General features: G+C 37.4%; 2 protein-coding genes across 2 annotated transcripts in view; both read left to right on the top strand.

The window, feature by feature from the left end:
* LOC132257138 (CCR4-NOT transcription complex subunit 6-like) overlaps window positions 1-22,320 on the top strand; it is a 67,519-nt gene that overhangs the window by 4,431 nt on the left and 40,768 nt on the right. The gene's annotated exons all lie outside the window — the stretch shown is intronic.
* LOC132257167 (uncharacterized) lies at window positions 5,766-9,076 on the top strand. The gene has a single exon (XM_059753954.1). The coding sequence runs from the start codon at window positions 5,766-5,768 to the stop codon at window positions 7,473-7,475; it is 1,710 nt and encodes a 569-aa protein (XP_059609937.1). The 3' UTR covers window positions 7,476-9,076.

Here is a 22,320-nt window from a genome sequence, read left to right as displayed (position 1 = left end):
GTTTCCGGGAATTCTCCCCGCACATTTGTTCGGGGCACAATCGACAATTGGTCATTCTCCAATTCTATGGCTCTTTTGTGTTGTTGCAAATTGTACAACACAGACAAGTGGCAGAAAGAGCGAGAGAATGAGGGGCTGAGATTTGGTCAAGGTGATGTCGATAATGATTCTTTGATTTTCCATTTGAAACAGAGTCAGAATCACGAGGGAATTGTATTTAATAAGGCTGTTTGAAGACTTTGTGTGTGCAACAAAGTTTCTTCTCTTCTCTTTGGGCATGATGGCTTGAAGAAGGGGAGTTTTCAGATTCAATTGAAATTGAATCTCTCACAGTTGTTTGGCGGCGTGTAATGAACCACAAACACCTCAATTGAGTATAGTATAGTTTGAGAATTTGTGTGTCACACCGAGTTAATTATTCATGCTAACTTAACATGAATTGCTGGTGGCGAATTTTTTATCTCTCTGTGTTTCTGTCGTAGCATGGTGAATAAATCGGCAGGCAATTTGAATACAATTAATGAAAGTTTCCTGAATGTTGTCTGCACTTGTTTTCCGAAGGCAAAATGTGGGTGATGAAAGAAAGGCGCGAATGCGAGCGAAAGGAGAGGCGCTGAGAAAAAGAAGAAAAAAAGTGATACGCGCGTTAAAATTGATTTAATTTCTTGTGTGACACACAAATTAATTTCTGCGGCAACACTGAGCAAACACCCACATTTTGTTGGGAAGTTTTTGGTGGTGAAAATGGCAAAAATTTAAAATTGAATTATGGAGATTTTTCAGACAAAATTAGAGGAAGAAAGTTATGATTTTAATGGTAAAAAAAGAAAATTCCGGTTTCATTTTATTACTTTGGTATTTGCAAGCTTGATTCAATTTTCTTGTCTTATTTAAATTTAATGCGTGTGTTTTATGTGTGTAAATAAAAAGATAAACAGCTTGAGATAATTTGCTGAAATTATAGTAATTTTGCGTTGAAAGAACACAGACTTCTTTTAATTGGAGATTATTGTTGGGGTTTTATTTTTCCTTCCTCTTCCATGAAGATCTTTCACTCTTCAAGGCCTCCTTTTTTTCATTGAACATTTCTCGGGATTTTACTATTCAATGCACAAATTGCATCTTGTGTCAATTATTGAATTATAATGTTTATTAACGAAATGACACTGTTGAATCTAAATTTAGTTGCAGACTTATTTAATTATAGTTTTCATGCGTCTTTCTTGCGTGATGAAGACAGACTAAATTAAATATTTATTAATGAGTTTTTGGTGAGTAAGAAAAAATCGGAGCACAGTTGGCAAAAAGTGCTGCTAAAAGGTGTTCTGTGTGTGTGTGTTGATGAGAAGAGAGATTGCAAGTGAACGAAAAAGATGGAAATGGTGTAAAATTCACGCAAAGCCACAGAAGAGTGCTTCTATTGCTTCTTTTGCAGGCTCTCGAGAGCCTGAGAAGAGGCCCAACGGCCACAGTCAGTCATGGCGCGCCAAATGTGGTCACAGATGGGTGAAAAGAAGAAGAAATTGAGAAAGTGATGCTTGAGCATATTTTTTCCATATCTTCACTTACCCATCTGCTTCATTAAATAAACGTCGCGTTTTTATTTCTCCTCTAACTCTCACACCATCTTCTTGCTCTCTCTCTCACACCTTTAATTTTCACCTGAAGATCACATGTCCATGATGCATACAAATGAACACGGATGACCCAATTTCGACCCCTAAAAGACTCCTCTCAAACAATTTATATATGCCTCACTCGAGAGAGAGAGAGAGAGAGAGAGAGAGATAGAGAGCAAAAAAAGAGCGATCTGTCTGCAAAACAGAGAAATATGCATGAATTTTATTATTATTTCCGCCAAAAGTGGCACATAAAAATAAAGTAATTTTTTGGCTAAAATGTTGAAGACAGAGCACGCAAAAAAGTCACCCAAATGAGACTGATCTCTGATGTTTGTTGACAAAGAACAAAAAAAAAAAAAACTTGCGAGATTTGTGTATTGTGACAAAAGGCAGAAGACACGCCAAGAGAGAGAGACAGGATTTGGATGAAAAGAGTCGATAATGAGGAGAAGAAGAAGAGGAGAAAAAAGAGCCAGAAGAAAGTCTCAATGAAGAAAGATCAGGGAAAATTTCTCTTTCTGCCTGTGTCTTTAGCATCTCTCCCCTCAATTTCACCATAATTTATTATTTTTAATATCCAATTTGCATGATCAATTAGTAAAGTGTTGATCACTGCCATGAGATAATGCGAAAATTTAATTGAGCAACAATTATAACCCTATGATCATCGTTTTTAGCTCCATTAACAACAATGTGAATGTGTTGGAGAATAGAATTGATTGCATGCTTGAATCTCACAATAATAATATGATCGTGTGACCAATAGTGCTTCATTTGATTTCTTATAAAACTTATATATACAATGGAATGCAGAGTATTTCGCTGGCTTAATCGTGTCTGTGAGATTAAATTACCCATGGTAAAAATCGTCACAAATCTGACTATAAAGAGTGAGAGAGAAGATGAAAAAATTGCATGATCATTGCACGGAACAATTCAGTGTGTAGCCTTGAAGAGATCACATTTAAAGATCACCCTTTTAATTTATTGGAATTGTGGAGATTAAAGAGGAAATTAGAGGAGAGAATCTAGGTGGAGAAGTTACTGGGTCAACCCTGAAAGATCACGCTATTTGAGAGCATTTTTTTTAAAACGCTGTTTGCCATCTTGGGTAAAAGATCACTTGGAACAATTTGGAGTGACTCAAAGGTTTGATCGAAGGTCTCCTTTTGAGAGATTAGGGCGTGATTGTCTGTGAATTACTTAGCTTTTTTCAATTTGTCAGTTAATTGGCGCATTTCTGTGCTAAGCAGAAACTTTTATAGAGAGAGATTTATTGATGATGATCAGTGTTTTACGATCGCGCAGAAGCAGCAGATTTGGTCACACACACAAAATGGGGAGGTGAAAAAGAAAGAAATGATGATCACAGAGTGTGACATACATTTTGAAAATTTTCACTTTTGCATATCGTGATCATCATTCAATGTGGAGATTGCTTAAAGTAGTACACAAAACTCCTCTGGATGGGATGATCGAAGCGTCAAAGAGAGAGAGAGAGCGAGAGAGTGTGAGAAGAAGAAGATGTGAAATTGCCATCATAACCATTTATGCCAATAATTTCTCTTTCATACTAATCAATATCATCAGTGATGGTAATTGTCATGATGAGTGAGTAGTGGATGATTTTTAATTGACATGGTTGATTGAAGTGTTTCCTGTCTATTGTGGGTTTTTCTTAACGCTCAAGCGGCTATACGATTGCGCGCGCACGTGAAAAACTGATGAAACTTCTTCGGTTTGATCAATCCAATCAATTGGAGAATAAAGTGATCAATATATATATAGGGGGAGAATGCTTGTCTCACTCTGACCAATGTCAGAACAATTGGTTCAGTAACCGAGTGCCATACTTTTCCTCCTCCAAGCATTCCTAGAAGCACTTTAGGACAAGAGAGAGAAGAGAATTAACTTCCAAGAGAGCAGAAATTGTGCATAAAAAGCCATTCACTCAATTGATTCCACTCAATACGCGATCTTGTAGATCGCGTTGTTTAGAGAGAGAGAGAATTAAATTCATTCTTACATACTGTCACCCAGTGTTTATTCTCAGTGCGATCCAGCATGATCTTAAGGTTGATATCTCTTCTGTGTGTGCGTGCGCGCGCGTGTGTGTATTGAGAGGGATTTTCACACAGCAAGAATACTATACATATAGTGGAAAAGAGCTTTGGAGAGCGCAAGCAAAATGTGTGTGGAGAGAAGAAAAAAAAAGAATTCTCCATCAACATTATAAGGTGAGGAAAGAAGTGTGTTTCGTGCGATTGTGTGTCGTGTTGTGTGTGTGGAAAATCAGAGGAGAAGTTGCACGATCGTTGATTCCACCAGCCGACCAGACCAGTTGCCCGCCGGCTTTCATCCAGGTCGGATCGTGCGCTCATTGAGGGCTGAAGAGAAGATAGTTTTGCATCTGAGTTGAGTGACTGTAGACAAGTTGAAGGAGAGATCAACACATTGTGAGAGGATCTCGTGTGGAGATCAAGGAACTATTTAATAATCTAATTCAACAAATTGTGAATCAGCGTGAAATCTGGTGTTGTGGTGATCTTCAAAGTGTGCAAAAATTTCGATGATAAAAAAGAAACAGGGACAGAAATCATTCAAAAAGGAGAGTGTTGAATTTATAATTGAGACACTGTGTTGTGTTGTTCACCTTGCACCACTACCTGTTGTCTGTCTCTGTTAACAATCTTTTCGTCGTCTCACATGGGATAAAACGCATTGATTTCCAAGACCATAGACATTTTTATATATGGCAAGAGATTGGAGCACAATATTGGAATATAATGTGAACAGTTTGGCAGAGGAAAAAGAAACTGTGGAGCATATAAAGTGTGTTTATTTTTTTTCGTGAAGTGTTGTGCTGTTGTTTCACCTGCAGCCAATTGTTGGGATATTTTCATGTGTGTTAAGAAGGAGTAAAGGCATTAATAGCAACAGCGAAAAGAAAAAAAAAAACGATATTTTTAACAACTCAACGGCAAATTCACAGAATTCTTCTCCAAGTCTGACCAAGTTTCCATGTGAATTTAATGAGTTTGCACATGTTGTGTGTGTGTTGAAATACCATCAACATTTAATGTGACAATCGTTAATTTCGAGTAAAGCACGGCTTCGGCTCAATTAAAACAGCCACTTGGCGTGCTCAGTTGGTTGATGCAACTGATTTTTGGGGGGGAAGGAGAACATCGTAAAGAGACTCTAAACGACCGAACTTTGGCTAAAGAAGTGGAAAGAAGAAGAAGAGGAAAAACTGTGCTGTTCATTGCACTTGTGGAGTTAAACTTGAAGGTGCATTTATTGGAGAGATGCAGTGAATAAAATTGCTCACTAAAAAAAATGGATACAGGTGATAGAGGCAGCGTGAAAGAAATGGTTTAGTTTTTTTTCTCCTCTCCTGCCTTTTTACCATTCTATCGTGGCTCCCTAACATCATTTCTCTCGTGAGGGAGTGTGTGGAACAGAATCAATTGCAGAGAGAGAGAAAGAAGTGATGCACAATTCATAGTGTTCGGTTTAGTGTTGGAAATTATGCAAAACTCACGGTGAGAAGAGAAGTAGAAGACGAAGAAAAAAAGAGTGTTGAGTGAAGAATTTTCCATATGTTGGAATTTCTGCAACTAAGAAAGCTATAATAGTGTGCCGAGAGATAAGTTAATAATAGTAGGCAGAAAAAAAAGAGAGAAAGAAAGAAGTGGAGAGATTAGAGAAACGATTTGTGATGATACCTTCATTTTATTGCTGTTTACCTATGTCTGTCTATAATGTGCAGAAGATGGTATGTGATTGAGCCGCTAAGGGAACAAGAAAGCAAAGAGAGCACAAAGAATAGCACAGCCACACACACTCGAGAGGAGAATAATTGAATGTTGTGTGAAATGCAATATATCACGGAATGATGTTAAAGTGTTATTAGAGCACCGTTCGTCACTTGGACACGGACCTTCTTCATCGTTTTATTTTCCTGGCTCCCTGAGAGAGAGAAGAGAAGTGTGTTTGGTGGGTGGAAGACGCGCGTCTTTGACACAACACACAGAACACACTGAGAGACTGCCAGAGATTGATGGGTGAAAGACACCTCAATGGTTGGCGCCAATGATGAGCACGTTACCATCATGTATGGATCGATATGTGAATCGATACATGGTACCACCGGCGACACATCACTTGCCGAGTCACCAGACACCACCTGTTGGACAGCCCTACTTCCACCAGGGCACTGTCGGCGGTGGCGGCGGCAATGCAGGTGTTTCGCCGCCCAGTCAGGCCGGCCAGTCGGGTGGCTTCATGATGAATTGCTATCAGAATGCCAATGGATGGACGGGTGTGCCCTTGATTAGCACGGCAAGTCGACGTCCGAGAAAGCAGCAACAGCAGCAGCATCACTCGATGCCGCCGGCCAGCAAGCCACCGCCGCCCGCCACGGCGCCGCAGGACTTTGACGAGAATGCCATGTCACGACTGGCCATTCACGCTCACGGAGCGCCACTCATTCTCACGGGTCGTGGCTATCATCGGAAGCCACCGCTGGTGCGACATCCGCAGCCCATGCAGAAGATCCCATCGTGCTTCCCAGCGGCGGCGGCGGCCGTCCAGAGGGTCGCGGATGAGTTTGGTGTGTACGAAAATGGTCATCGACAGCTGAGTCAGGCGCAGGCGAGTCATCCGCCACTGCCCGATGCCTTTTCAATGGCCATGAACAGTGATGAAAGTAGTTCAACATCGTCCTCAAATAGTCACACACCTGACACGTGTTTGCCGCGGATAATAAAGCCGCGCAAGAGGCGCAAGAAGGAGCGGAAGCCAAATGCATGTCAGAATCCAAATGTCACCACGATGCTCGGATCGATGCCAGTTAAAAATAATTGCACCAATGCCAGTAATGGTGTATCATTGATGAAATCTCTGCCGCTGGTCACGACGTCAACACAGACCACCATTCAGGAGTTCAGTCCGGCCAGTGTGACGGCGGGTATGATGTGTATGGCGGCGGATGAGCCACAATTTGCCGAACTCAGTGGTGATCTGGCTGATCCTGGAATTGGACTGATGATGAATGGTGTTGATGAGTCAACGGAGGAGATGAGTTCGTGCAGCTGTCGCCTGTGTGATCCATTCTGTCGGATCTGGGCATTCCCGCTCAGGAGATCGTGCTCAGACAATTCAGGTGAAGTGGAGGCCACGAGGCGGAATGTTGGTGTGATTGGGAGTCACATAAAGTCCTCATCGGCGCGCAATGAGTGGCGAAGTACGCCCCAATTGTGCCAACAGCAGCAACAGCAGCAGCAGCAAGTGTATGGCACAAATATCGATGGATCTCGTAAGGGTAGTTTAAGTGATTCTGGAGATTCGGGATGTGACCTTCTCAGTGGTCTGAATTTCGCCACCGATGACCTCATCAATATTGCTGACAGTGGCAAGGATTTGCCGCCACCAAACTGTGATTTTCTCCTCACGGACGATTGCTGGGAGATTCTCTCGCGCAGAGTGATGGAATCTCTGGACTTACGCAGTGATGACACGCCGACACTCGATGGCGGAGCACCGAGTGGTGCGAAGGGCAGTGATTGTGTGTCATCGGACAGTGGCAGTGTTTTCAGTGATGACGGACAGGCGCCTCATCTTGGGGTGCAAATTGCCAATCTTCTGCTCGACAGTCAACCGGCACAAGTACCAATTTTCAATGCATGCTTCGCAGCACAGCATCTTGGCGGTGGTCAAGTGAAGACACCCAATATGTTTGGTGATAAAGCGCCACTGTACATTCAGGAGAAGGATCGGGGAAATGAAATTCTCAGCTGCATCGATATGGTGTGGAATGGAGCACCGCAACTGATGCCAGTTGAAGAGTAAATTGATGAAAATGTCCTATTTAGTTTGTTCGATAAAAATGATTAAGGGTATAAATTGTGTACAGAAGTTTTTCATTTTTAACTGATATTTGAGTAATTTTTTGTATTAATCTTTCTGTAATTGCTATAAATGTAAAATGTAAATTATATAGATTTTTCCACACAAAACTTTTATGGCTATGAATTAATGCACTTAGCCGAGATTGTATACAGCATAAATTGAGATTGAGAGACATGTAAGATGAACGGCAAGTCGTTTGTAAAGAGTATACATATATAGATATATGAATTTTCTGTTAAGCTGAATAACCAGAAAGTAAGTGATGTATAGAGAGGAATGTGTGAAAAAACATATCTGATAGCATTATTAGAGTGAATTAGTAAGTTAGCAAGTTTTTCTATAATTTCTTTCCATTGCAAATGTGTGTGCTTTTTTTCATATACATAAATATTTAATTCATGCTGAAACCACGCGCTATACTGCAAAAAAAGAAACAGACGCACACACACGAGATGCAGGAGAGAAAAAAATCACTTACGCATCTCTAAAATGTTTGCCTATATCTTGACGCTTGTGCGCTATATTTGCAATGTTTATCTGTTTTATTTTGTGTTCTTCATCGCTCAACCATAATTTGTAAACGTGTGTAGAGAGACAGTATAATTTTGTATGCATATGAAATGCACACACAGAGAAGAAGAAGAAGAAGAAGAAAAGGAGGAAATGAAGAGAAAAAAGGAGGAAATCTATTTTAGATTGAAAGTCAATTTAATGAAATCATGACGCGCAGCGACACAAACAGCCATATCCGCCAAAGTTAGCTTTCTCTTTTGGTTTTGTACCTCAACCGAACCGCACAAAACGTCGTCGGTCGTCGCGCAGTGTGGTATTATTATGTTGTGTAAATGTGTATAAAAACGGCTGAAAGACACTTTTCATACACTTTACACACATAGTGAAAGTAAACCGACACGAATTAGACTTTTTATGCGACTTGCGCTGCAAGATGAGAGGTGTTTCTCTTGCAATTTGCTTGTGGCTTTCTCACTAATGATCTCTCTCTCTCTCTCGCTCTTTTGCTCTTGCTCGTTTGGGTGAGAGATTTGGCGATCATACATGATTTTCCCATGGTAAATGACGTGTTTTTCATCCCAATAAAACTTGAAAATGCAATATTGAGAAGTGCATTGAATGTAATTTTCTGATTGACTTGCAGTCATTTTTTGTGTGTATTTTTCGAAGTCAATGACAATGCATTGTTGACTCGAAGAGAATATATGTGACATTAAATGGAGGGAAATTTGCATATTTCAGTTGAGAGGAATAACAAGTGGGAAGTCAATAAACTCAGCATGAATTGTTATGTGATTTACCTACATAATAATATTTAAATGGAAGCCACTTTTCTGGAGTTTTGCTCTCGAGGGCGGTGCGCGCGGACAGTGAAGAGATCGAGAGAGAGAGAGAGAGTATCCAAAGTAAAATATCGTGAAAGAAGTGAAAGAGAGTGTGAATAAAAAGGAAAATTCATTGCATGACACACAGAGGTTGTTTAAAGACATGAAGAAGAAAAAAACACACAGACAATTTTGTATCTTTTTGCCTAGAGAAACAACAATTTTATTGTAGATTTTTTGTGTAGAAAATTTCTATTTAATTTCGTTTATGAAAAGAAATCAAGTCAAGACAGTCACGTTCGCGCCGGGGTGAATTAATTTCACTTGAAGAAATGTGAAAGTTTTCTCCAATATATTTTCTGTGCAATGCAAGAGAGTCTTTTTTTGCTTGTACTCACATTATTATGATTACTTTTATTATTATAAAATCACTGCTGCAGCAGCAGCAGCAGCAACAGTCAAAGCAGTGAAACACTATGTGCATTGCAATTAAATCACTCTTCAGTGAGAGTAAAACTCTGAAGAAATTCTGTTTTTCACAGACACACAGAATTGTATAGATTTTTTTTCCCTTTCATCGATTATATTGAATAATTTATTGGATAGAAAGAGATTCACAATAAAACTAAGTGTAAGTTATTTCACTTTAATTACAATGATTAGCAATTGATTGAATTTTCATCAAGTGCCTTTTCATCATTCACACAACACTTCTCCAATGCGTAATATAAAGATTTTTCCTAAGGCAATTCTGTCTTTCCTCAAGCAATTTTCCAACATATATTATTCCATCATAATTGTATGTAATTGCCTTAGAGTTACAATACATAATAATTGATATATTCTTTAATAAGTTTGTTGCAAATGAAAAGTAATACATCATATTCATTACAGTGAAAATGTTTGTTTTTCGCTTGTTGCCTACTTAAAGAGGGGAGGGGAAGAGAAGTTATCAAATGCGTGTCTAAAATGAGGGAGTTATTAAATAATTTATTCTACGAAAAATATCCATCAATCACACACTTAAAGAGATACTGTGTGTATCATTCTGTTTCTCCCATTCCCATGAAGTCTTTTTCTCACATGAGATTGTGTAAAAATTTATGTCGTTTCACGAAATTTCATTGCATCATTTCTTCATTTTTCTTTCCTATCTTATTTTTTTATGGTCTTTTTTTTGGGGGGTAAAATTAGGTGCTCTCATTCTCTCTATACTTGATTAACCATTCATTGTATTGAAATTTGTGGCTAATTTTGCACAAATTGTGATAAATCAGTGAAAATCGATGGTGAAAAAAAATTGACGACCGTGAAATAATATCTCTTAATTTGTTCTCAATCTCCCACATAATCCTTCTATTTCACACTCTTTCGCCATTGAAATGTTAAATTGGAGTTGCTGTTTTAGTCACGGACGCACCAAAGAAAAAATGTAATTTTGGCCTTTTTGCCTCCTGTTTTTCCTTCTTGGTTGAAATCCACCCAAAAGAGATGAAAAATAACTTATTTGGTGGTTCGTCAACTCTACCATCGAAGGTCAATATCCCAAAATGATTATTATTACAATGTTTTGCATAAGAAATGACACTCTCTGATGGTGGAGAGAATCTCCCAATGGGAGAAGATTAAGAATCTCCGATTCACAGTGACGAAGATCAATTGATGGATTATTCGCGTGAAAATTAATGAATGAATTTTTATGACTAATTGAAAGGTGATGAAAAAAGATGGTATAATAAAATCTGTGTGTGGGTTTCACAATTCTCTTCCATCTTTCTTTATGAAAAATCATCATTGCCACGATGAAGAAGTGATTTTCATAAGTATATTTAATTTGGGTAAGATTTTTTGAAGAAATTCTCGCCAAGTCATCAGACAAATATGATTTTGAGAGAGAGAAACTTTCAATGAAATTTGAGGCGTTTCACTTGAGACATTTCAAAAAGTCTCTCCTTCTTCTTATTGTATGCCACAAACTCTATCCGAGAAGCGCCCTATAAGACAGTCTTTTCGTGACAGGAAAAATAAGACAAGCAGAGTGAAAGAATAGGTTTTTTTTCCTCTCTTACACTCATTCTGGGATGGGGAACTAAAGAAGTTTAAGCGTTTTGACCAGGAATTGTGGTTGAGGTTCAAGGGCAAGTAAGTTACCTCTTTTTATGTTTGGCTGATGTGTGCGGAGAGAAATCAGTAGGGAGAAACTTGAATTAGATCGTTATGTTGTGGAGATTAAAGATGCCTGAATTCCTAACACACTCTGACGCGCTGTTGAGATACTCAATTTTGTGTTAATGACCTACTTCAAGAACTCTCAGTCTTGGCACTCTCAAGGGGGGTTTTTCTCTTCTTCTCCACCGTTTTCTTGGGTTTTCTCGGGTGTGTTTCTGAGCTTGTGTTGTGTGGGAATAATTGAAGAGGATGAGAAGCCAAAGGAACACCACATTCATATTGATTTCTTTTCTTCTTCTCCATCGCTTGAGAGGGAAATAATTATTTATCAGATTATGAGAGCGACAAACGCATTTGTTAATTTATTCTGACAGTAATTTTTTTCGGGACTCCTTTTTGCTAAATCTACATTACAGGTTTGTGTGGTGGATAATTGGGCACCATCAAAATTTTTTTGGTTAATTTGATTAGTGATTATCGCGAGAGAGAGATCTTTTGAGTACGCACAGAATATCTGGCACAGATCTGTGCGCACAGAGAGATCATTTATAATGTGGCTGAGGTGATTTTCTTGTTACAATAAGACACCCGGAGGAAGATGGATTAGCGAATCTGTATAATTTGGTGTCTAAAATGAATCTAGTTGCTCAAATGTGAATGAATCAAATGTGAATCCACCTCTTTTTACCAAATTAAGATGATTTTTTTGCCCAGTCTAAACACATTGTCAGTGGTTTCAGTAAAGTTCCTCATGCCAGCGATAAATTGGCAAGTGGGTTGGATGATTCAACTGAAATTCAATCGGAAATACCATAAATAAAATCTAGTTCTGAGTGGCTTAAGAGAGTGAGAGAGAGGGAGAGGAAAAAGAGAATTATAGAGACTGAAATATGCAAAAAACTATGCTGGCGGTCAGCAAATAAAAAACTTGGAAGATCGTGTGAAAAATTTAAATTTACAAAATGCTATATAGTAAAGAATTTACGATAAAGACAAAAGAGAAACATTAATGAAGCGGTGTGTTTTTGCGAATTTTTCAACTTTGCGAAAAAGAGTCGCTCTTTTGCCTCCAAACTCCGCGTGTTGCTTTTTTTCGGGGTCGGAATGTGTGCTGTTTGTCATGATGATAAATCTTTTTGGTCAAATTCTTCTTCTTTTCTGAACTATATCTTAATCATACACGTGAAGACAGATGATGATGATGATGAAAAAGAAGTGATAAAGTGGTTGAAGAATTGTTGAGCGCAATAAATTGCTGATATTACAATGATAAATTCTGTATTAGAATTTTCACAAAAATGTGTAATGAGAAATTATGATGATGAGGAGGAGAATCACAAAAGGTAAATTTTTACTATGATTAAAGCACAATAAAGAAATTCTTTTGGGGCGAAATACAGAATTTCTGTTAATCTTTTTTTGGGAAGTAATATTTCGGATGTGGGTTTATTTTTACAATTTTATTTCTTTATATTTATTCTCAATTTCCTTGGACTCAATGATAATCGACATATTTTGCTTTGTAACTGTAATCTCAATATATATTTTTTTACTATAAATTTTAAGTTTACGAATGAGAGATTTTTTCTTTTTTCTCTCTTATTATGCGCATTGCATAAGGCTTTCAAATTATTTCATATAATTCATACATATTGTGATCAAGAAAATGTTTGAATAATTGTGTGAAAAAAAAAAATTGTACAGTGTGTGTAAAACCATCGAGAGGGAAAATATTTCGCAATTTAATTCAATTTATTAGTTAACTTGTGTTACAATGTGTAATGAACACTTCCTCCTATTATGTTTTTGCTATTTTCGCGAAATATTGATGTTCAGCCTTTTTGTAGTATATTATGTGTGTGTGTGTGTGTGTTGGATGGAAATTAGAGGTCTCCCTCGTGGTCTTTCCCTAATTAAACATCCGCATTTGCTCATTGAGGCGCATAAAAGATGGGAATTTTTATGATTAACAATATATCGCCTTTTGTTCTAATTAACTCCTTATTGGCTCTGCACGCAAATTTAAAAACAGTAGCAGCAGAGCTGAGAGGTGTTTGCTCATAAATATTCGTTCAATTTCTTTTATTACCGCGCCTCTCCATAGCTCTATATGGCGTGGTTTCTCTTTGTTGATTTTCTCAACTCCTTTAATATGTATGCAATAAGTATTTAAACATGAGTGACTAAACTGCGGAACAAAATTGCCTGCGGAAAGCAGACAAAAAACAGTGGCGATCATAAAATATAATATACAACTGCAACTTCTCATTGAATTGGGTGAGGAATATATAGATTTTTCTTTTGCAAAATGATTGCGATGCACTGATATTTTTCTCAAACACATCCAGTTGCTACACTTCCACATTATTGTAAAAGTGGGTGAGTGTTTTCTGGAAAATCTGCGCGCGAGAGTTCCTCATCTCACCCAATAATCACACTTCACACTTAACATATATTTATTGATGACTGAACAAAGAGTGAAAGAAGAGTGCGAAAAAAAAGTGAGCAGAATTTATGGAGTTTTTTTTTCTGCATTTCTCCTCTCGATGGTTCATTAAAATGAGCGCATGCATTTAAAGTAGCATGTCTGTTAAATCCTTTTAATAAGTTTTCGCATTGTAATAGCATTTTATTCGCTAAATACCCCTTCTTACATAATTCACACGGTAAATTTTTATTGTTAAACATCTCCCTATACACATCTTCTGGAGAGCATATCGCGCGAGCGAATTGCGGGGAAGAGATGCTAAATAGTGTGTTTGTGTATGCATTGGAGATTTATTTAAATTTGCGTTATGCCAGAAGGTGTGCTATTACTTCATCTTGCATTATTTGCTTATACTGTAATTTTTGTGTACTCTTTTTTTTATTATTGAAGATCTCGTGAAAAAGAAATTATTGAATAAGATTTTGTGTGTTATTTAGGCTCTGAGATAATATGGACAAGATTACATGGCAAAATATGTTGACTTTCTCTTGCATTTCACTCCAATGGACTTTTTTTTTGCTTTTACGTTCTGTTTTTTTAAGTGTGTGCGATGCTCTAATGCTAAGAGAAAGAGTGAGAGACAATTGAAGTTACTTTAACTCTAATATTATTATTTTTTCTGTGTAATTGTTTTAAGGACAAGCAAAAAAAACGCAAAGTATTCTTTTCTAGATTTACTACAAAACAATTTGTATATGTTAAGGAAAATAATTCTAATAATTTATACATAATATTGCAACAACAAAAAAAGTAATAATTTGAGAAAATGTAGAAAGGAAATACAGAGAAAATTCTAAATCAATCAACATTGGAGGTTCTTTTAATGCGCTGACACGACGACATGTTCTCTCGTTGTTGACATCAATTGGAAAGGAGAAGAAGGGTTTTGAAAGTGGAGATGAACAATAAATCACCATGGCTGACAATTGAAAAGCAACATAATTATTATCACAGAGACTTTGGGGTTTGTTTTGTGTGTGTTGCTGGACTGGCTGTGGATTTTGAACGGTGTGTCAAATTGGAGAGACAGTTTGGAAAGGGATACAATGAAAGATGAGATTCTTGGTGGGTTTGTTATACACAAGAACATCCAGCAACATTGGGAATGTTGCTGGATGTGCTTTACCTTGACAGACATAAATTTCATTGAACCATTCGTTGTCTCTCGATGGGCATTTTTTCTCCCATTTCCCAAGCATCTATCCGCGATGTCTCTCTGATCATCGCTCGCTATATGTGAGAGAGAGTGAGTGAGCGCACACGCTTAGGAGGATTAATGCCTTTTTTCCAACCAAGAGAGACCATCAAGCTGAGTGCGCGCACTTCCATCCGCGATTGACTCTGAAATTGTAGCTCTTTCTCGGTTGTACACCACCTCATTCCATCGAATTAACTTTCACCCAAACGACTTTTGAAACTCCTCAAGTCTGGCGTCTTCCTTCTGACTCATTTTCCCCATGTTTTTGCCATTAAAATATTCATTTAACATTTCAATTTGATTTATCTATAGCACCGCTTGTAAAAACGTGTGTGCGCCAACTTTTCGATATGCTTCTCTCTCTCATTGCCTGTTCAACTCATTGACTTTACAATTGGACGCTTTTATCGCGTCTTCCCACAGTTATATATTTTCAGGCATTAAAGCTTGCGCTTCTTGTTAGTGGAAGAAAAAGCATACTTTTTCTCTTCACATGTAGCAAAAATCTTTCACCGTGAGGATTGAGAAGTGATGAAGGAGAAAAATCACAATTTGAATTTCTGACGTTCTCTCTATCTGTCTTACAAATGCTTGGGAAAATTGCTCAGGAGATTTGTTTTATTGACTGTATTCACGTGAAACTCCATTACGTTTAATATTATATTAGGTAGAAGTCTAAGTAAATTTGCCAATATCGTAAATTCACTTCTGACTAACATTCCGGACAAATTTTCATGACTGTCAAATAGAATCACGGATTAAAAAAAAATCATCTTGCCCAACCCAAATGAATTCTATGGCAAGATCTTGATTTCCTTCAGAGACACTGATGAAATTCAATTTAGATTCTTTAATGTTTCGCTCCACCTCGTCATGTTTCTCATGTGATTGAAGGGAAGGTGATTAAAATCTGTCTATAATGAATAAATTGTATGGAGCAAAATGTTGTGCTGCATTGTATATTAAATTCAAGTGCTACAATGCAGCAATATATTGTGGGGAAATTGTTCTTTTTTTCATGTGTGTGTAAATCTTCCTCTTGTGGCTCTCTCGAGTGTTCTCTTGATGGGCGCGCGCGAGCAATGCTCATCCCAAAAGCCATTAGAATGTTAAGCAATTGAACTCATATCAATTGCCGGAATCTCTCACATTCAGTATTACTTTGTACTCTCAAAGTTTGTACATGACAGTGGAAGAAGTTCGATGAGGAGAGATTTTCTTATAATTTGCCTTTCCCCAATTTATCAGCTGTGGTGGAAAAAGAACGTGACTAAAATTATTTTATCCTCTCAGTTTTGTGCTATATTGAGCTATGGCTAAAGTGAGAGAGAAAGAGCGAAATGCATCAGAGTGTGGCTCGGCTACCAATAAATTGTTGCACACAGTGGGATTGGCGCTGGAGAAATGGCCAGGAGATTGAGAGGTTGTGGCTCCACGGGTGAAATATTGATTGCGTGCAATGTTGGTATCAATCACTTAAAAATATGAGAGTGAGAAAGAGTGGCAAAGAGGCTGAGGTGAGAGAAGGAAATACAGGGAGCAGATATGGTGGAATTTCTTCAGTGGCATCATGTGTGGAAGTTGTTCCCATCCGGGAGAGCATTGGGAGTGAGAAGAGAGCAGAAGAAGAAGAGACCCTTGGTTGATCTTTTATTTTATATATTACGCCATTTGCCTGCAATTGGCTATGCTGCCTTATGTATACACACATATATGTATGATCCATATAGCTATCAAAGTGAAAATTCAAACAGAAAATATCTCAAGCATGCCACAGTATTTAACATTATGCTCCCAATTATACTCTTCTACCGATCATCAATTTGGTCTACTGATGGATTTACAGCTGATGCTATCTGATCGAAATGCACTGTAACAATGCTTCCCTTCTTTTCTCATGTCTAAACATCGCGCTGCCTCCCTTCGCTTCGCATACACAGAGAGTCATCATCTTGGGCGCAATTTAATATTGCAAAATTGCATTCATTCAACATACGAATGCACTTATTTCGTGATTAGAAAGCCTACATAAAGGCCATCACCAAAGAGCCAAGACGATGTGAGATGTGTCTTGTGTGTTAAAATGATGCTTTATAATTATTATGAATGTGAAATGCACACACAATTCTTCATGTGGTGCGCAAATTGAGATATCACATCAAACTCTCTCTCGCTCTCAATCATTTCTCGCACCTCGCACACTTCCATCATAATCACTCATTTCAGACACCATCACAAGAAGAGGCAATAAAATGCTTATGCCCATAATGTGAAATATATATTGTAGCTCATATTCTGAACTGTGATGCAGAGAGATTGAGAATTAAAATTACATTTTGAGTTGCGCAATTTTATAATATCGCAAAATATTTCTTTCGTGAAATAATCACCATTATTGCTATATCAAAATTGCCTGTGATTATTAAATAAACCTTATTATATATTCACAATTTCCCGTAAAGAAAAACAGGCACATGAATGTTTATGACTTCCGAACTTAATGCGGTTTAATTGCATTTTTCCAGTGGTGTAAATAAAATTGTGACTGCCAAGCAAAAGGCTTCCATGTAAACGTTAAAATAACGTTTATGCTCAAGTAATTAGTTTTGTTGGAACGCTTTATGGGCAGAGAAAGAGTGCGAGATATATATTGTGAGAAAATCCTATTAATGTGTTCATAAATTATTGTCTATGTTGATAGAAATTCACGATGGCAAAACTGGAGAGAAGATATTTTCTTCCGGATATTTCTATTTTATTGTTCAATATTCCAAAGTAAAAAAAACACGAAATAGAGATAATTTTTCAATGTATAAATTGCAAATTATGCAAATTTTATTGCCTAATTCCCAGATAAATCAATTTTTTCACAATGCCAATGATTGAACTTTTTCTCTATTCGAAGTATCTCTCAATTTAGGAGGTTCATTATGGGTGGTAAATTTTTGGTGATGATTAATAGAAAGATGATAGAGCGTAATTTTCTGTATTGATACAAGAGAAGATCGACCGAGAGAGAGAGTTGGAATTGTAAATATTAATAAAAATGTAAATAGAAATTGGAGAAAATGTACCCAAAAAAAGAGAGACAAATCATTTATTGATCTCTGAAAAATAAATGGACCTTTTAGTGTTTATCATTCCACGACTTTTCCATTTAGTGCATTTTTTCTGGAGTGTCTCTTTGGAGTGAACTCTATTAGAACATTTTTTATAATGAATCAACAAAAGCCAATATCTTAGGCGAGCGAGATTGTTGATTAGCAGAAAAAAACACGCAACTGTTTGATCTTGAAATTGGTTTCTAATATGGTCAATTTTACGATCAATTTGACATTCAGACATTTTAAGCTTAATTGTTTGCGTTGTGATTAATAAAATGGGAGTGATACAAGGGCAAGAATTGAGACACGACGATCTTGTTAATTATATATACAATCCATCGCTCAGACGGGCAAATCTCACAATAAATCTCATTGGGTGGAAAAATAAATTCTCAATATACACATTTTCGCTGAATGGAATCAGCAAAAAATATATATATGTAAAGCTTGACTATTGCGCACAAGCTTTAAACTTGCGTGAAGAATATTTTTATTGTTGGTCGATTTTTATTTTCTGTACACTTGTCTCTCTGTGCGGAGAATTGAAATAGAGAGCGCGATAAAATAAATTGTGTGACCTTTCTTGGTCGGCGGGAATTTTCATGTGACTGTATGGCAATAATGCAGATAAATTCATACATTTATAGTGATTGTACATCGCTTAAGAGAATCCACCTCTCATTTGTCTTGAGGGTGGAAAATGTCACGACCTCTGATCCTTGATACAATTGTGCTCATGCGGCAGGAGAGATTATCGCCGATGCATTTGCATGAGAACAGCATTTAGAGACTCTCTGTGTGGATATTAGGAGAGACTCTTCTCACATTCAAACAATGATCCATTATTTGGCGGTGCTCTTTTTTTATCTCTCTCTCTCTCTCTCTCTTCAATGATATGCATCTTCGCGAGGCGAAAATAAAAACAAACACTGGGTGAATTGATTAATCCGTTTATGGTTTGATCCACCCCCACAGGCAGACATTGGAGTCTCTCTCTCGTGGTCTTTTCGGATGAGACGAATAAATTGTGCGCGTCTCTGACACAGAAAACCGTATAAAGAGTTTGCGCTGAGTGTGTTGTTTGGTACATACATAATAATCTGAATGTGCGAAATTGTATATATGGGAAAATATTTCGTCTTTTCGCATTTCAGAGGCCAGCCTTGAGAATGAGAGTGATTATCTCTGTGTCACTTTGCATTGAGTCTTGAGGTCAGTAGACTTTTAAGAAGTGAACACTCTATAAAAGGCAAAATGCGAGGAAAATCGCCTCTGCGTGGCCAACTTATAGGTATAGAGAAAATCAATGAGAGATTCTGAATATGTGATTGTGTCGCACAATGTTGCGACAAAGTTGCAAGAAATTGATATCTATACTGTGGCTGCTCGTGTAGAGTTTTTATCAATGGCAATTGTGGACCTTCTTTTGAAATAATGACGCTTTCTTTGGGTCGTCTTTGGGTTGAAAGAAATGTGTGTGCGTGTATACGAAATAACCTGGTTCTCTTTGGTGAAGTTGAGATTTATCGATGGGATTTATATGATTGATTCGATGATCATGATTTGTATGAGAAAATAAAAAGACCGGAAATGAGGATTTCTTTTTATTATCTCTTTGATTTGCGTATAAAAGTGTGACTTTGGCGAATTCGGCTTAATTTTGCGTGAATTTTGTGCCAACAAAGGAAAAAACAGGCGTAATATTTATTTGATGATTCTGTCATAATATTGCTATCCACTTTTCACAGAGTGATATTGTGCCCAAATTGGTGAATCACGATTTATAATGAGCAATAATAAATTATATACTTTTATGGATGCGTTTATAAAAACGAGTTTTCCAGAGTCATTCACAGTCTAGAGTCTTAAACTTTAACCTTGACTGAACCTCCACTGAGATCTCCTTTGATCTTAGGCGAATATTTTTTTGTGCTCACAAACACACACTTTCAACGTGGATTTTCTGTGCTGCACACAATCGTCAGGTGATTGAATTAAACTTATTCACACTGCCGGGTGTCGAGCTGTCTTTATTGGGTCATTGTGACTAATTGTTGCTAATTATTTCGCTTCTCTGTGGAATGTTTCATTGCCTATACAAATAATGAGTCTCAAAAGTGCACTCTTAGAGCATCTGCAAGATGATGATGAGGCATTTTCTTGAGGTTGAATGATAGGCAATCAATGTTCAGTACAGAAATATTTCTGGGTGTTGCATGAAGAATGGAAAACTCATGCAAGAGGATGTGAATTTCCTCTGCAAATAATGAAGAAATTTATGTCACATTTGTGGGTGAAATGTGTTTCTTTTTCATTTTCTTGTAATTGGGATTTTTGGGTCATGCTTTTGGGCTTTTGGGCGAAACGAGAGAGGTTTGAAAAAAACATGACATGGGAAAAGAGTTTTTACTTTTCTCACCCGCCAAATTGCCAAATTATTCAGCTACTTGAAGTGTGCGACAGTGTACATTATGATGATTGTTCTTTCTTATGTATCAACCATGGTCATCTCAATCATTTATAAGCGAGACAAAGTAGCAATTATGCTGTTTTTTTCTACTTCTTCTTTCAAACTCCAAGAACTCCCAATTTCAGCGGGAAAAATATTGAGGAAACCTCTCACCAAGTCTGTCGGTGTAAATCAAAAGGTATTTAGTGTGAAGAGAGAATAAGATGGTCGAGAAGTGGGGGTGAGCATAAAGAAAAAAAAGATGTTGTATTTAAAATATCAAAGCCATCAATTTTCTCGTGTTGATCGTGATGAATTCAATTTCCTGTGTTTTAAGGTAGCCAAGCCGACCGCAAAGAAAAGTGAAGATTGTTTTTTTCTTCTTCTTCTTGTGTTTCAACTTTGCCTCATCTTCCAAAAACAAAAAAGTGTAGAAAAAGCCTAACAAGTGAGAAATACTTTTGAAAAATTCTATTTTTTGTTCCCTCTCTTGCGCGCTCTCTTTGAATTACTGGATGGAAAATAATGTCAGGGTTGAATTTCATAATGAAATCTCGCTTTGCTTTAACAATTTAATTTACCATAAATGCTGGTGTGTCGAGGGGAGAAAAAGAGTTCACGATTTGTGCAACATTTTGAGAATATTTCCAGAAGAGACACAGAGTGAGAGAGAGAGCATAAAAATGGAGAGGGTTTTTCATTGAATGGGACAAAGAAAATGTCTTTGGCATGTTTGTGATTTCAAAAAGTCACCCATTGTGTGATCTTTTCCTGAGAGTAAAGGAAAATATTCATGAAAAATTAATGGGTTTTAGAATGTATACATTTTGAGATTGCGCACATGCGGATGTGAACAAGAAGAAGCTTTGCTATGTAATTTGAGGGAGGGAATGGACGAAAAAAAAAATTGGTCAATCGTGCATTTAAACGGTGATTTTGTCTGGTGGACCGTTTCGATTGAGATTTTGCGCCTCATCCAATCGATTTTCTGCACATGTGGAGAGAGAGAAAACAAATGAATTTCTCTGTTATATTTTCGCTCTATTTAACATGACACTTTTCACCGAAATGTAAATATAATACATTTACATATCACTTCACTCTGGGCTGTTGCAGAGTGTTGTGAGTGTGTCTCAAAAAGTAAATTGAATTGTTAAATTTCTGCTGATCTCTTTTCATTCAATCCTGCTCTACGCCTCTTCTCTCTCTGGGGTTTTGTGACCAATTGGTCTGGTGGCGGCGTGAATATTGTTGGACTAACTGAGCGTTGGATGAGGAATTCGAGCACAAGACGAAGAGAGAAAAGTCTCGTAAGAAAAAAGGCGCTAGAACATTTTGTTTGACTGCCATCGCGAGAGCGCCACACGGAGGAGAATCTGAGACAGAAAAGAGCCAAGTGAAACAGCATAAACGGTCCTATTGTTTGCAAATTGATCACGGTTCAAAAATAAAAGACATCAATTCATATCCATAATATTGCCAACCATCCAGAAATATTACCATAATGCTATTCAAATCTATTGAGTGAAATTTTTGGCATTTTAAAATATTCCATGAGACACATTTCCTCACGTTGGAATATTTTATGTTTGGACGCAATTTCATGATCATAATCTCTTTTGTTTGCCTCTCTTTCAGGTGAGTCAGTTCTCTTTTCATTCACGCATTTCAAGGTGCATTTCGTCGGTGATATTGAGAGATGATTCGGCAATATATCGGCGGTAAGGAAGGAAATTCTTCGATGACTTTTAGGTGATAATTACAATGAGTTGCTTACGTGTGAATCAACAATTGGTCACTTCCTCTCTTTCTCCTTTTTCATTAGTCAATGCAGTTTTGTGTATAAGAAATTTCACACAACCGGCAAAAGAATGGTTTGTGAAGTGTAAGAATCGTCCATTCATGATTTCCAATGAATAGGAAGAGTTTTAAGGAGAGAGAGAGAAAGGGTAATTCTGTATCATAAATTTCCCATTTCCCTCCATTATGCCATCGATATTATTGGGAAGAAGCTCTCTTTCTCCCATTCTTTAAATGGTG

Source organism: Phlebotomus argentipes, unplaced genomic scaffold (assembly GCF_947086385.1).
Source record: "Phlebotomus argentipes unplaced genomic scaffold, Phlebotomus argentipes genome assembly contig_42, whole genome shotgun sequence".
NCBI classification, from domain to species: Eukaryota; Metazoa; Arthropoda; class Insecta; order Diptera; family Psychodidae; genus Phlebotomus; species Phlebotomus argentipes.
Note: the sequence above shows the minus strand (reverse complement) of the source record. Positions and strands in the feature narration are given on the sequence as shown.

Bases quoted from the DNA above. Each gene is read 5' to 3' on its own strand.
- LOC132257167 (XM_059753954.1), top strand. From the start codon at position 5,766: ATGGTACCACCGGCGACACATCACTTGCCGAGTCACCAGACACCACCT.